General features: G+C 40.8%; 1 protein-coding gene across 2 annotated transcripts in view; it reads right to left on the reverse strand.

The window, feature by feature from the left end:
* The window catches only part of gabrb2b (gamma-aminobutyric acid type A receptor subunit beta2b), a gene marked incomplete at both ends in the record, with an annotated part of 65396 nt that overhangs the window by 20206 nt on the left and 32518 nt on the right, over positions 1–12672 (reverse strand). For both annotated transcript variants that reach the window (XM_079214167.1, XM_079214168.1), the window contains one exon: positions 11278–11498. In XM_079214167.1, the coding sequence (XP_079070293.1) occupies positions 11278–11498 (221 nt within the window). The remainder of the gene's footprint in view (positions 1–11277; positions 11499–12672) is intronic.

Raw genomic sequence — 12672 nt, forward strand, 5'->3', positions numbered from 1 at the left:
TTGCTGCTGGTACTGTGGCTTCCAGGTGTTTAACCAAGGAGTAAATTGCCGGTTACTTTCTAGCAACCTTCTGATCTCTGTGTCAAGACGGAGTCAGCGGTGTAGAACTGAGAGCAAGAGCCTATGGGAAAGGTGAAGGTTCTGCATGTCTGTGGGGTTGTGTGTGTGCATGTGTGCCCCTGAGCATGTTTGCTATGTTGCTGTGGCTCTGTTGATGTGTTTGTAACGTGTATGTGTGTGAGTGCCTGGTTGTGTTTGCAGCTGTCTCGCTCTCCATTTGCCCTAACATACTTTCCCGCTTGTCCCATCCTTTAAATGATGCACAGCCACATTCCTCACTCTGTCTTACTGCTTGGTTGTTTGGTCTGCTGCCTGAGGACACTGCCAACCGCACCGCCTGAGCCTCCATATGTTGCATCACCTGCAGTGCCCCTCCATATCTACCAGATTTTGCTCAAAGACTCTGATCCTGGATGGATCAAACTGTTGAGGTCACATCAGGGACAGGTAGCCTCAAGGGTTTTCAGCAGTCACTGGGATTCAGCCTAAGTAAATGTGTTGACTGTTTATCGCACACTCTGAACATACATGCTTGGTGGAAATTAATAAAATATTTTAACTCAGGTTCTGTAGAGAACTTAATTACAATATGTAATACTTATTAACCCTTGTCCCAATCTCTAGTTTTCATTGCAACAGTTATTTGCCTCTTTCAGAAAAATCTAATAATGCTGGCCCATAGTCTGTTTAAATACCAGTATATTTTTTGTACATACTGGCAATTTACTTGAGTACCATTTCAAACTACTTTATACCTCTAATTCTACTTTGTACTCCTTTTTAGATTTTGTTCATACACATGATGTTACCTTTATAACAAGTCTCTCTTATGTCTAATCCCATCACACAGTCCCTATTAGTTCACAAAGACATGCACTTTTAACATAATGTAATTTATATTGTTGTAGAGTCATGCTTACTTTCATAAAGGATCTGAATACCTCTCTTCCATTGCCTGCAGATCTTCACAGCATTTATTCAGAGACACAAAATGTGTTTTCTGCGAGAGCTGCATTATTTGATATTTAAGATAATGACAGAATTCAGAGAGCACTCACCAGCTGCTTCCCACCTACAGACTACCAACAAGGGAGTAGGATGCCCACAGAACCAAATCACTTGGATGTTGTAACATTAATATTCAACAAAAATCCCTGCTATTTAATGTTGGAAGGGATATTATTCTGTTTGACATGGTATGTAATATGTTAATTAAACCTAATACCATTCATAAATAATTACTAAAATCAAATAACACTTGTATATGCCACTTTCTCACCTTAGTTTCAGGAAAGCTCATTGTTTAACCCTGTCTGTCTGTCTGTCTGTCTGTCTGTCTGTCTGTCTGTCTGTCTGTCTGTCTGTCTGTCTGTCTGTCTGTCTGTCTGTCTGTGTGTGTGTGTGTGTGTGTGTGTGTGTGTGTGTGTGTGTGTATTCATCAGCTGTGTGTACATTCTCTCTGTGTGGCTTTCTCTATTATCAGCATCTATGGACTTGTTGCATCCAATTACATTTCCAAAATAAAACGCCCCAATGAGAAGACTCTCTCAATATATCTCACTTTTTGTGTTTATAGATGACCTGGCCACTTTTTCCTTGTTAAAGCCTCTCGGCTTATTGTATTTCTGTGGTAACTAATAACTGTGGTTACCTGGCAACCTCACAATGATGAGATGATCTGGCTGTTGTTCGCCTAGAAATAGTTCCAGTACATAACTCCTTCTATAATACGGGTAAATGAAATCAAGCATTCTGATTGGTTGAGAGTGAGTCACGGGGTGTACTTTATTGAGCCATAATGTACTGTACGCCTGTTTACATTTACCAGAGCGCTCCATATCAGTGCGCACTCAAAATAACAGGTAGATTTTGCGTGACCGTTAGTTGTCATTTCAAACAAACATGTGCTGTGTGGATTTGTGTGCACTCACTGACATATGCAAGATCCCATGACCCAATTTAGGATTTGTAAAAATCTGGTCATCCTAGTTACATGATATTGAGTGTCAAGGAGTGATGGATTTCTTCTCCCTATTTCAATCTAATCCCACTTCATCCAAATTAATATTTGCACTAACTTGTCATAACATCTGCAGTGTATGGGAAATGTGTAAACCCATATTCCAAGTGATTATGGATTTTATCATTTGCATATTGGATTCAGTGGTTGGTTTGATACTGTAGGTCAGGGATTCCCAAAGTGTGGTGCGCACGAGCTGCCTCTAGGGGGTGCGCGAGAGGAAAAATGTAATGGTAGTCTAATGGTGTAATAATTAATATTAAACATCATTAAAAAAAATAAGTAGGATTTTTTAATTATAAAAATTCCCTTGTAAGATTTACATTTAATTACAATTAAAAACGTACAATTTAATAAATAGATGCACTTCCGGTTCGGCCGCCAGACTGTCTTTTATGTACACACTAGCTAGCCTAGCTTGTGCACCTAACGTCATTTCATTCATTCAGCAACATCCATGAAAATATGTTAAACTGGCTGAAATCGGGGAAGCTGTCAGGTGGGACATCTGAAGCTATCAGTAATAAAAGAGGAGAGGGACAGAGAGAGAGGGAGGAACCGGAGGCGAGAGAAACGGAGAGGTGCGTTGGGGAGAGACCGGGAGAAGAAATCGACCGGGAGTCGGAGAAAGAGGAGACGGAGCGGGAGCACAGAGACCCATCGCGGAGTCAAGGTGAAAAAAGAGGAAACGAGAGTGAGCATCAGACTCGGAAAAAAAAGAGGAAATATGATGCAATTATCTGGGTCTGGGCTTCACTTGGATTGGCGATGCAGATTGCTCGAAGCCACAGTGCGTGTTGTGCAGTGAGGTTCTGGCTAACAGCTGTCTGAAGCCTCTTATTTGCGCCGACACCTGAACACCAAGCATGCCAGTGCAAGTCAGAAGCCCCTTACATTTTTTAGATCAAAATTGGAAGAGTTACAAAACAGCCAAAAACAATTGCAGTCTCATTCATGTGTTGGGTCTACACCAGGGATTCCCAAAGTGTGGTGCGCGCACCCCTGGAGCCTCCTTTTTTTTATTTATATCTGTTTCTGAGCCTATGCATGTGCCACTCTTTGTTCTTTCCGTGGCTTACTGTGTTTAAGTAAATAAATGTGAAATGCAATCTGCCTCTGAGCCTGTGCGTGTGTCCTCGCCATCCTTATTGCTCTTTAAAAATGACGCCTTGTGTAACTGAAATTTATACAGCGGACTAAATCTTGTAACAAACGCCACGCGCGAGCAAACAGTTCTCGCATTGGTCCGATTTTATGCGGCTATAAATAGGCTCTGTTGTGTTTTTTTTTAAGGTGTGGGGGATTGGGGGTGCGTGAACCCGGTCGGGATGTAGAAGGGGGTGCGTGGCCTAAAAAGTTTGGGAACCGCTGCTCTAGGTTATCGGATTTAAGTAAAATGGCCACAGGGATGATTTGCATTATCCTTCCTCCTGTGTCAGGAACCTCTATTTTAACAAAATAAAACAAAATAAAAAAATGTCACTAAATTATAAAATTCTCTGGTTGAAATTATGACCTTTGTGTTGTTAGTGTCAGTGTTGACCCAGCAAAAAAGGATTTGCTTAATTGGTTGTTGTTTGTTGGACCTTGCAAATTTTGTGTTATGACTTTGTGTTTGTATTAAAGTTATATTTCTGAAAAAAATACTTTTTCTTGAAGTGAATATATATGGGTCGAAATTGACCTGTAAAAAAACATAGATGTTACTATAGTTAATAATATTAAAATGAAAAAATAAATAAAACAAATTTATTTAAGAGATGTGTTCTAATACCACTCAGTAATAGTCAGGTAACACAACAACCTTTTATGTATTTATACATAAATTCATAAACATAGATTCTCTTGAGGTTCATTTTACCATTGTTTTAATTGAAATTGAGGGGTATACTGACAAAGAAAAGGCCCAGAGGCCCACACCAAAAATATTAAAACATATAACAATATTTTCATGGTAAGGAAGCGTAACAAGATAACCAAGAGATCAGAAACAAATTGGATGATAGATAATTGTTTTTAGTGTATTTTACAGCTGATTTAAGACATGGGTCAAAACTGACCCGTTAACATAAGAGATGGTAACAGGAAGCTAACACAAGAGGAAGGTTATATCAGTTGTATTTGAGCATAATCTGACCCTCACAATCTGCTGGTGCCTCTCTAGCTTTCTTCTCTGTGCTTTTGTCTACTTTTGAAGTTCCAGGCAATGAGCAGATAGGCTCTGATCTCAAAATAGTGATCAAGCACCATTGCTATGAAACAGCAGACGTTGTCCTAGTATTACATGACATTAACTTCCTGGGAACTGACTATTTCGGGTACAGTGTGTTAAGGATGTCACAGATTTTATTTTGGAAAATTCCTTTATTCCCACATTGGATTAAATAGCTTAAACACAAATGGTTATGTCACTTAATCAATTATAAGTTTGACAGCAGGAGTGATTTCTTTTTATCAAGGGGATTTGATCTGAATGCAATACAATGTATCACAGCGAAAGAAAAAAAAAGCAGATTATAATTGACCTTGCACTCATGAATGCGCTGGTATAATTGGGCACTGCACTCAAGTGAAGGTCCCTTACACCCTGCAATAAAACACTTACGGGCTTAATTACTGTGCTTTTGTTGGGCAGAAAAGTCCTCAAGTGGGTAAATTCAGGAATATATTCAGTAACATAGTTTTCCCCCCATCTCTTTCTTTATTTAACTGAAGGCCATAGCACTTGTTACATGTAACAGGCATGAAAACAGGTACCCTCAAGGGAGGTCCGGGGGCATGCTCCCCCGTAAGAAAAATTACACATCAATAAAGCATCAATTAAATCATTCTGATGCATTTTGAGATGCTTTTTTTGTCAACCTGGGGAGAGCTGGAGAAACTTAACTTCAGCCAAATTATTATGGCCTCCTTACTAAGTATTATGCAAGCCATTTCATGCCAGCCTGTCACTGGGTCTAACATTTACAGTCAGACCTGCAAACTCATGAGGGGTGAAAAAGGTGACCCCCAGCGGGGCGGGGGGGCAGTGACGGGCGAGTCAGTGCCGAACAGCATCACTCGTCAAGAAGCTGACAAACTATGATCATTATGGGTTTTAATTCTTCTTTTGTCAATACCCAAGTGTGTACACACACACACACACACACACACACACACACACACACACACACACACACACACACACACACACACACACACACACACACCGTTCAAAAGTTTGGGGTCACCCAGACAAATGTTCAGTTTCTTCGCAATTTCCTGCATGGAATAGCCTTCATGTCTAAGAATAAGAACAGACTGGCGAGTTTCACATGAAAGTTCTCTTTTTCTGGCCATTTTGAGATATGTAATGGAACCCACAAATGTGATGCTATGCAAAGGAAGGCCAGTTGTAAATCTTCTCTCACCAGCATAACTGTTTTAAGTTGTGCTAACATAATTGCACAAGGGTTTTCTAATCATCCGTTAGTCTTCTATGTGATAAGCAAACACAATGTCCCATTAGAACACTGAGCGATAGTTGCTGGAAATGGGCCTCTATACACCTATGTAGATATTTCATTAAAAACCAGACATTTCCACCTAGAATAGTAATTTACCACATTAACAATGTATAGAGTATTACTGATTAATGTAATGTTATCTTCATTAAAAAAAAGTGCTTTTTTTTGAAAAATAAGGACATTTCTCAGTGACCCCACACTTTTGAACGGTAGTGTGTGTGTGTGTATATACATTGTATAGACTTAATACTTACAATATGCAATACTGCTGTACTATACTGAATATTGTTTTGCTACTACTACATTTCACTTCATAATATTACACTTATATGCCATAATATGTATAATGTACCAGCCTTTTTATTTGACTATATTATGTCATACTGTCAGGGCTCTCAAGTGTCACGCATTGAGCGTGACTGTCACGCATTTCGGTCTTAACTCACGCCCTCCCGCCACACATCGTATTTCTCACGCTGAAAAAAAAACAGCGGCACAATAGGCTATTTAATGTGCCGCAGCGCGCAAACATGACCTGGTCGCGCTGCCCTCACCATGGAGGAATCAAGCACGTCTCCCCCGAATCCCCTGCCAATCAATAAAAAGAAATGGGCTACACGAATAGCCAATCAGAAAAATGTATCTGTTGTATCTGGGTGAAATGTAATCCCTCCCCCCCCCCGGCCACGCCTCCGTCGGGGGGAGAGAGAGAGAGAGAGAGAGAGAGAGAGAGAGAGAGAGAGAGAGAGAGAGAGATCACTCTTACCGGTCTTAAAAACTTGAGAGCCCTGTGTTATACCACTTTACATTGAGGAGACGTCACTGTTAGTCTAGAACACTGAATAATGTTTCCACCAGGTAAACCTGAACATGCACACCTCTCTCCAGTGTGACAGCGATTATAACTGCATAAGTATACTAATATATATATATATATATATATATATATATATATATATATATAAATAAAACCACATAACTATATAGATTATAATTAACTGGAGGATACACTTTTGTCTACACGTAGATCTTAAACCCTTAAATATAAACAGTAGCCCGGCCACCTTACGGAGGAAACTCATTTCGTTTTTTTTATTAAAATAAAAGTTGGATAAAATCTCCACTCCTCTCCTTATATGTAGTGAGGTGTCGGTAGGTAGAACTTATATGTAGTGAGGTGTCGTAGGTAAAACTGAGTCGCCGCTGACTCGTCGCTCTCCTGTCTGATGTCACACGCTGCAACAGACTCTGCGCTGCCAGTAATCTCACTCGCTGTCTCTCCAACAACGTTAGCTAGCGTGTTAGCTAGCTGACTAGCTTCCATTAAAAAAACGGTGGGAGGGAAATTAAGCTGCTGTAGACATCTTAATGCTGATTGGCCAAGACTCGACATGTCAAAGATCTTCTATTGCTAAGATAATCACGACCTTAGTTGTTTTCCGTGTCCCACTCCAATCTCAGAAACGGTGGTCAGTTGACCCCCTTTCTCCCAAAAACTAGCTGGCTGTAGGATTTTGTGCTGCACTTATTTTCTTCAAACTTATCTCTTTCTTTATCTAATGTTTTTCTCCATCTCTAAAGATGATATGACTGCCCTTTTTTTCTCCTCTCCCTCCTCTGTGCTCTTGCTGCAACAAGAACACTAACCATATTCAGCAACTATTTACCAATTTGTTGCTATTCAAGTGTTTAGAAACAGTTGTTCTTCAACACATCACTTCCATCCATCAATGTCAGAGATGTTGCTTTTGTTGGCATTAAAAAAGTAAAAGTAACATAATGAAACCATGTAGATAAAAATCAGTTTATGTAGATACTAATGTGGAACACTGACAATGGGCATTGGGTGAGTAATAAAGATGGATAACATTGATGACGACGACAAAAAATTATTTATTTCTAATTCTCTCCTTAACTCTTCCGACACGGCCGACGCGAGACTGCGTTTTGACAGTGTTTACGTTTTTAAAATATTCATATCTTCGCGATAATACATTGCAGAAATATGGTTTGACTTCTACCGGAAAAAGGAGACTTCCTGCTTCCGCTGCCTTCCCCCCGCGTCATCTTATGCGACTCACATAGAGAGATACGGGCATCGGCGTGTCATATGACGCGGTTCAAAAAAAGTACTCGTCACACGAAATCCTTCACCGTGATTTGTTGAATCATGTGTCAGTCAACATTTTGTGAAATAAACTAACCAATGAACACTCAAGAAAATCACAAAGAAAAAACATAGAACTACACATCTGAGCTTTGAAAACACTCACAAAGAACAGAGATATTATGCCAAGGACGCACTTTACTACAGAGGAAGCTGTGGCGGCGATTTTGGCGATGAGGACGACAGGAGCCTGAGGCTTCGACTCCTGCGAGAGAAATATGCAGACAGAAGTGATCCATTTGAAGATGGGTAAGTGTATTTAGCTACTAAACTTTGTGTTGCAATAGCATATTTACCCTAGCAGAGTGAGCACATTTAGCTGGTCCCGCTCCCTTGCTGCTCGAGTCTGGTGTGATGCAGGTACGCACGTAGTTTGTTTACATTAGCAACGTTTAGCACATTTAGCTCATGCCCTGAGCATAGTCCCTGCTGGATCTTTGTTACGGGTTTTGGTGTGCAATCGTAACTTTCTTTCAGTGAACTTAGTTGTGACCAGTAGTCATTTAGCAATGTTTGATGTAAAACATGGGTATGTACTGTATCTTATCTGCAAGTGCCTTTAAAAAGGTGAATTTAAGAAATTATGTAAAATCGAGATAATGACATCAAAGGCTGAAGGGTTAACACCCCTTGCTCCCTTTCTTTGTTTCATTGATAGTCTCTATATATATTTAATTTCACTCTCCCGCAGCAGTGCCAATGTGCTACCATGATGGCCATTAAGATGTTATGGTTTTCAATAACCTTTTATAGTTTGGGCATCAGAGGCCAATTTGCAAAATGAACTGATGAGACATCAGTGAGGCGTGAGAAGTGCACTGTAATCATGTTAACTTTGAGAGGTTGAAACTCAGTGGAATGGGTCAATCAATTTATATTGTACTATTGGGGTTTTGTTTCTGGCAACTGGAAAACAGATGGGATTTGTCAATAACATATCAAACATGCAAAAGTATCAGCTAACATATCAAACATGCAAAAGTCTCAGCTATTCTGAACGGTTTCTTACGTGGCCTTTGAGAGGAATTTTTACAACGAAAAGATCAAACCTGCTGTTTTGTAGAAGTAGTATTCAACAAACTCATCTATCCCACAACGTTTGAGAAGATTGTAAAAAAGTACAACCGTATGCTCTTCAATTGTTCTCTGGTAGGAGACACGAAGATAAAAGGATGTTTCAATCATCTGACAAGATTTCATTCAAAGTCCAACTAAAATCCTAATTAGTGATTCAATTTTGCAGTCAAAAATAATGTCAGTGGTCAATTCAATGTTAATAGTTTTTCATGATGCAATAGAAGAAAATGTTCCTTTTCCTCTAAGCCTCTGAGGGGCATGTCGGTGCATGATTGAGCAATGGCAGGGGAACAAAGAGAGAAAATAAACATACTCGTGCTGGAAGCTGCATTGTTCACAAGCCAAGACCAGACAGTGTTTTGTTATCAGTACTATTGAGGAGCAATGATTATGTCAACTTCTGACGAAAATAACATTTGTAGTAAAGTTGTTAAGCTATCTAATGTGTTTTTATTTATCTGGCAAGTTGACAATGTATAGCAGTGCTCTCTTTCCTGGTGGATGTTGGTGTGGTCATTATTTCAGCGTGCCATGCTGCAACACAAGACAAAAGTGTTTGTGAGACCGCTAATGAAAATTGTTGTTCAAAGTCTAATGCTGCGTTCACACCAAACGCTTCAGTTTACTCGCACGAGTAAAACGAGGGTGTTCACACCAAACGGCAAAAATCGTGCCGCGACAAAGGGGGCGTGGCTGATCACCGTCGCTTCTCTCCGTGAAAACAGCTCGGTGAATTTCACCGACTCCTCCAGGAATTGCGCCTGGCTTATCGCCTTCAAAACACCGTTACCGTTTCTGCCATCCACTATGGAAATAACCAATAGTTCTGCTTTATTCTTGTTGTGTAAATTCCACATACGTCGGAACTCCATCGTGTCGCCGGAGTTGGGACATTTCAACTCACGCGAATTCGCGCCGCGTCCTTCGCTCTGTTCACCCCGTGTCAAACGTTCGGTTCGTGCCGCCTCAAACGCGTCTATCTAGCCTGTCTAGCCTGGCGAAAAAAACGCTTTTTCGCAACCTATCGCGTCTGTGCATTGACTTTGTGTGTAATCTGGTTGCGCGAATAATTCGCGCCGCGTTTGGTGTGAACACAGCATAAGGCCCTAACAGCCACACAGAAGGCTGCTGGCTACTTATGATACAATTATGAAGTTACTTCCTTCTGCAAATAAACAGTTTAAAACGTGCACATTTGATTGATTGTATATTATAAGTTATCTATCTGGCAATCTGGATAACCCAAGCATTTCAACGGGTTAATGCAAAGATAGAGGACATAATCATAATGTCACATTTCAGCTTCCATACGCCACTGTCACTCTGCATCACACTCACCTCTCAGCCACTCCCACCTCACCGGCCTGTCTCAGCTCTCTCACTCACCTAATCAGCTCATTCAGTGCACCTGTTAGTCACACCCACCTCGTCAGCTCAATCACTCTCACCTGCTCACTCCGCTGCACCTACTCCCTTTAATATTCAAACCACAGTCTCACACACACACACACACTCACTGCCAGATCGTTCTTCCTGTTATGCCAGACTTGCTCACGTTTACCTTCCGAGTTTTTCCTCGTTGCCAACCCTGCCTGTTTGGACTACTCCTCCCTGCCTCTGCCCCGGGTTAAAGACTCAGCCTTCTGTCCCCGACCACACGAATAGCCTCTGCTTCCTCTGGTTTCTGTCTGCCTTCTCCCCTGAACTTGGTGTTCTGAGTAGATTTCACCACGGCAGCTGATCTGAGACTCTTTGCCTGTTGTTTCTTCTGTTGTCCTTACCACACCCTTTATACATGAAGCCATACAATTTAACCTCAATTTCTCTCTGTCAGGTTCTAATTACTTTTTCTAAGAATACCATGTGAAATATAATTTACAGAACAAATATATACATGCGCTATAGCAGGAAAAATAAAGTCAAACTTTATACATGCTTTATATATACACTTTTGTTGGAGATGTAAATAATCAAGATGCCTTGTAAAAGAGCTACATTTAGTGTTACAAAAGCCTTTAGTTGGTGATGTGCACATGTCCAGTAAATTAGGATTCCAGTAGGTCACTACATCAACATTAAAATTTTGCCCAGGGGCAATATTGCACCTCACATCAGTAGTTTTCTTCATCTGGCTCTAATGAGCCAATTACTGACACAGCTAGCATTAACCCATTATTGTGTTAAAGATAGTAGACTTTGTCAGGTTTTATTTCTATAAAATAAGTGAATGGAACAATTGAATGATGAACTACGGAGTAAAAATATTAGTAATGGTAAATAGTATATGTTGTCAGACACTTCACATTTTAATATTTTGTCAATCTGGTGCCATATTCATCCAGCATATGGGAGATGGTATGTATTGTTATACTTATTTGCAAATGTAAACGTCTAACACCTTGTTCTTGTTGTGTAGTCAAATTGTATTGTCAGAGATTAAATCTCACCTTAGACCGTACAGTACGGTGCCGTCCGGGTGCAGTCGGATCATTCTATTTTTCACTGTGACACCGTGGACAAACGATTTCTTGTCATTGAGGAAGTAGGTGTCGGGCACCCAGAGCTGATCAGCCACCCGGTTATCTAAGGTCAGGTTCAGGGGGATCTCAGAGTAGGACAACCGTTTGTCTCGCCAGGCCTGCTGAAAGTACATCGTCAGTGTGTAGTCCTGAAAGTGCACAGAGAGGGAGCAAAGGAGGACAGATGAAGGGGGAGGGAGGGAAAGAGACAGAAAATCAGGAGGAAAGGAGGCCAATGAATTGGGGGGAGGTGGGGGAAAAGGAGAGAAAAGAGAGCGAAGACACAGTTATTCCAAGAAGTGACCATTTTACACCTGCTCTGTACTACAAACACTCAGATAAGACCAGGCTAGTCTTCAATATTGGATGAAGTTCACTTAAAAGCAAATGGAACAGTAGGCGTACAGGCCAAAAAACTCTCAGTAAAAGGCAATGGGGAATTCCTTCTTTTCATAGAAACATGAGGTTTCGACAGACTGTGTGTACGTGTCAGAGAGGGAAATAGACAGATGGTTTGAGTTTGCCCGTGCGTGTGTGAGAGAGAGAGTTTGGGTCTGTTTTTAATATATGATAAAAAATGTGTTTGTGGATTGCTTGTTTCGTTTATCGTCTGTGTGGATGTGACACACATAGCAAACCGTTCCCACTCAAAATGTGTCATAACGCAACTTGGTCAGTGCTCCCCGGAGTCTGACACCGCCGCAAGGTTACGCTCTTTTATACAACGCTCAGTGTAAAATGAGAATAGTCCAAACGATACCATCGGGAAGAGTCGGGGTGGTGCTGGTGGAAGGGTCAAACAAACACATTTTGTCCAGGAGTCAGCTGGTCAAAGGTAAAAATTACTTGTTTGTCACTCGCTAGTCACGTAAGTTGTTTATCACGCCTTCCTCGCGTGACTCACCAGTTTTTTGGCGCATTGGTGTAAGTTTGGGTCTGTTAAAATACCACATGTTCTATCTAGACAAAGGAGAATAACCCCTAAGCTATCTCAAAAAAGAGTATTACAAAACATCTCCTCAATGCACCTCAAGTGCGTTGGGCATAAAATGCACGTTTGGCTTCATCATATGGATGGATGGTATGAAGGAGAAGACCAGCTGTGCTACGGTGTTACTGAGGCAAGCTTGTATGGATTTATTTTATTTGGACTCTTGTAAGTTATAGTTACCACTAGTTGTGCTATAGAGCAATTTGTGATGTGCTTTTCTGTAGTATTTATACCTCAAGTTTCACAAGCACTTGCACAAGGTTGCAAATAGACATTGCTGTTACGGTTTGTTGCAGTTGTCTAATCAGCAGTTGTTGGCAGTAATCAGCCAA

The sequence above is a fragment of the Taurulus bubalis genome (genome assembly GCF_910589615.1).
Source record: "Taurulus bubalis genome assembly, chromosome: 2".
Lineage (NCBI taxonomy): Eukaryota > Metazoa > Chordata > Actinopteri > Perciformes > Cottidae > Taurulus > Taurulus bubalis.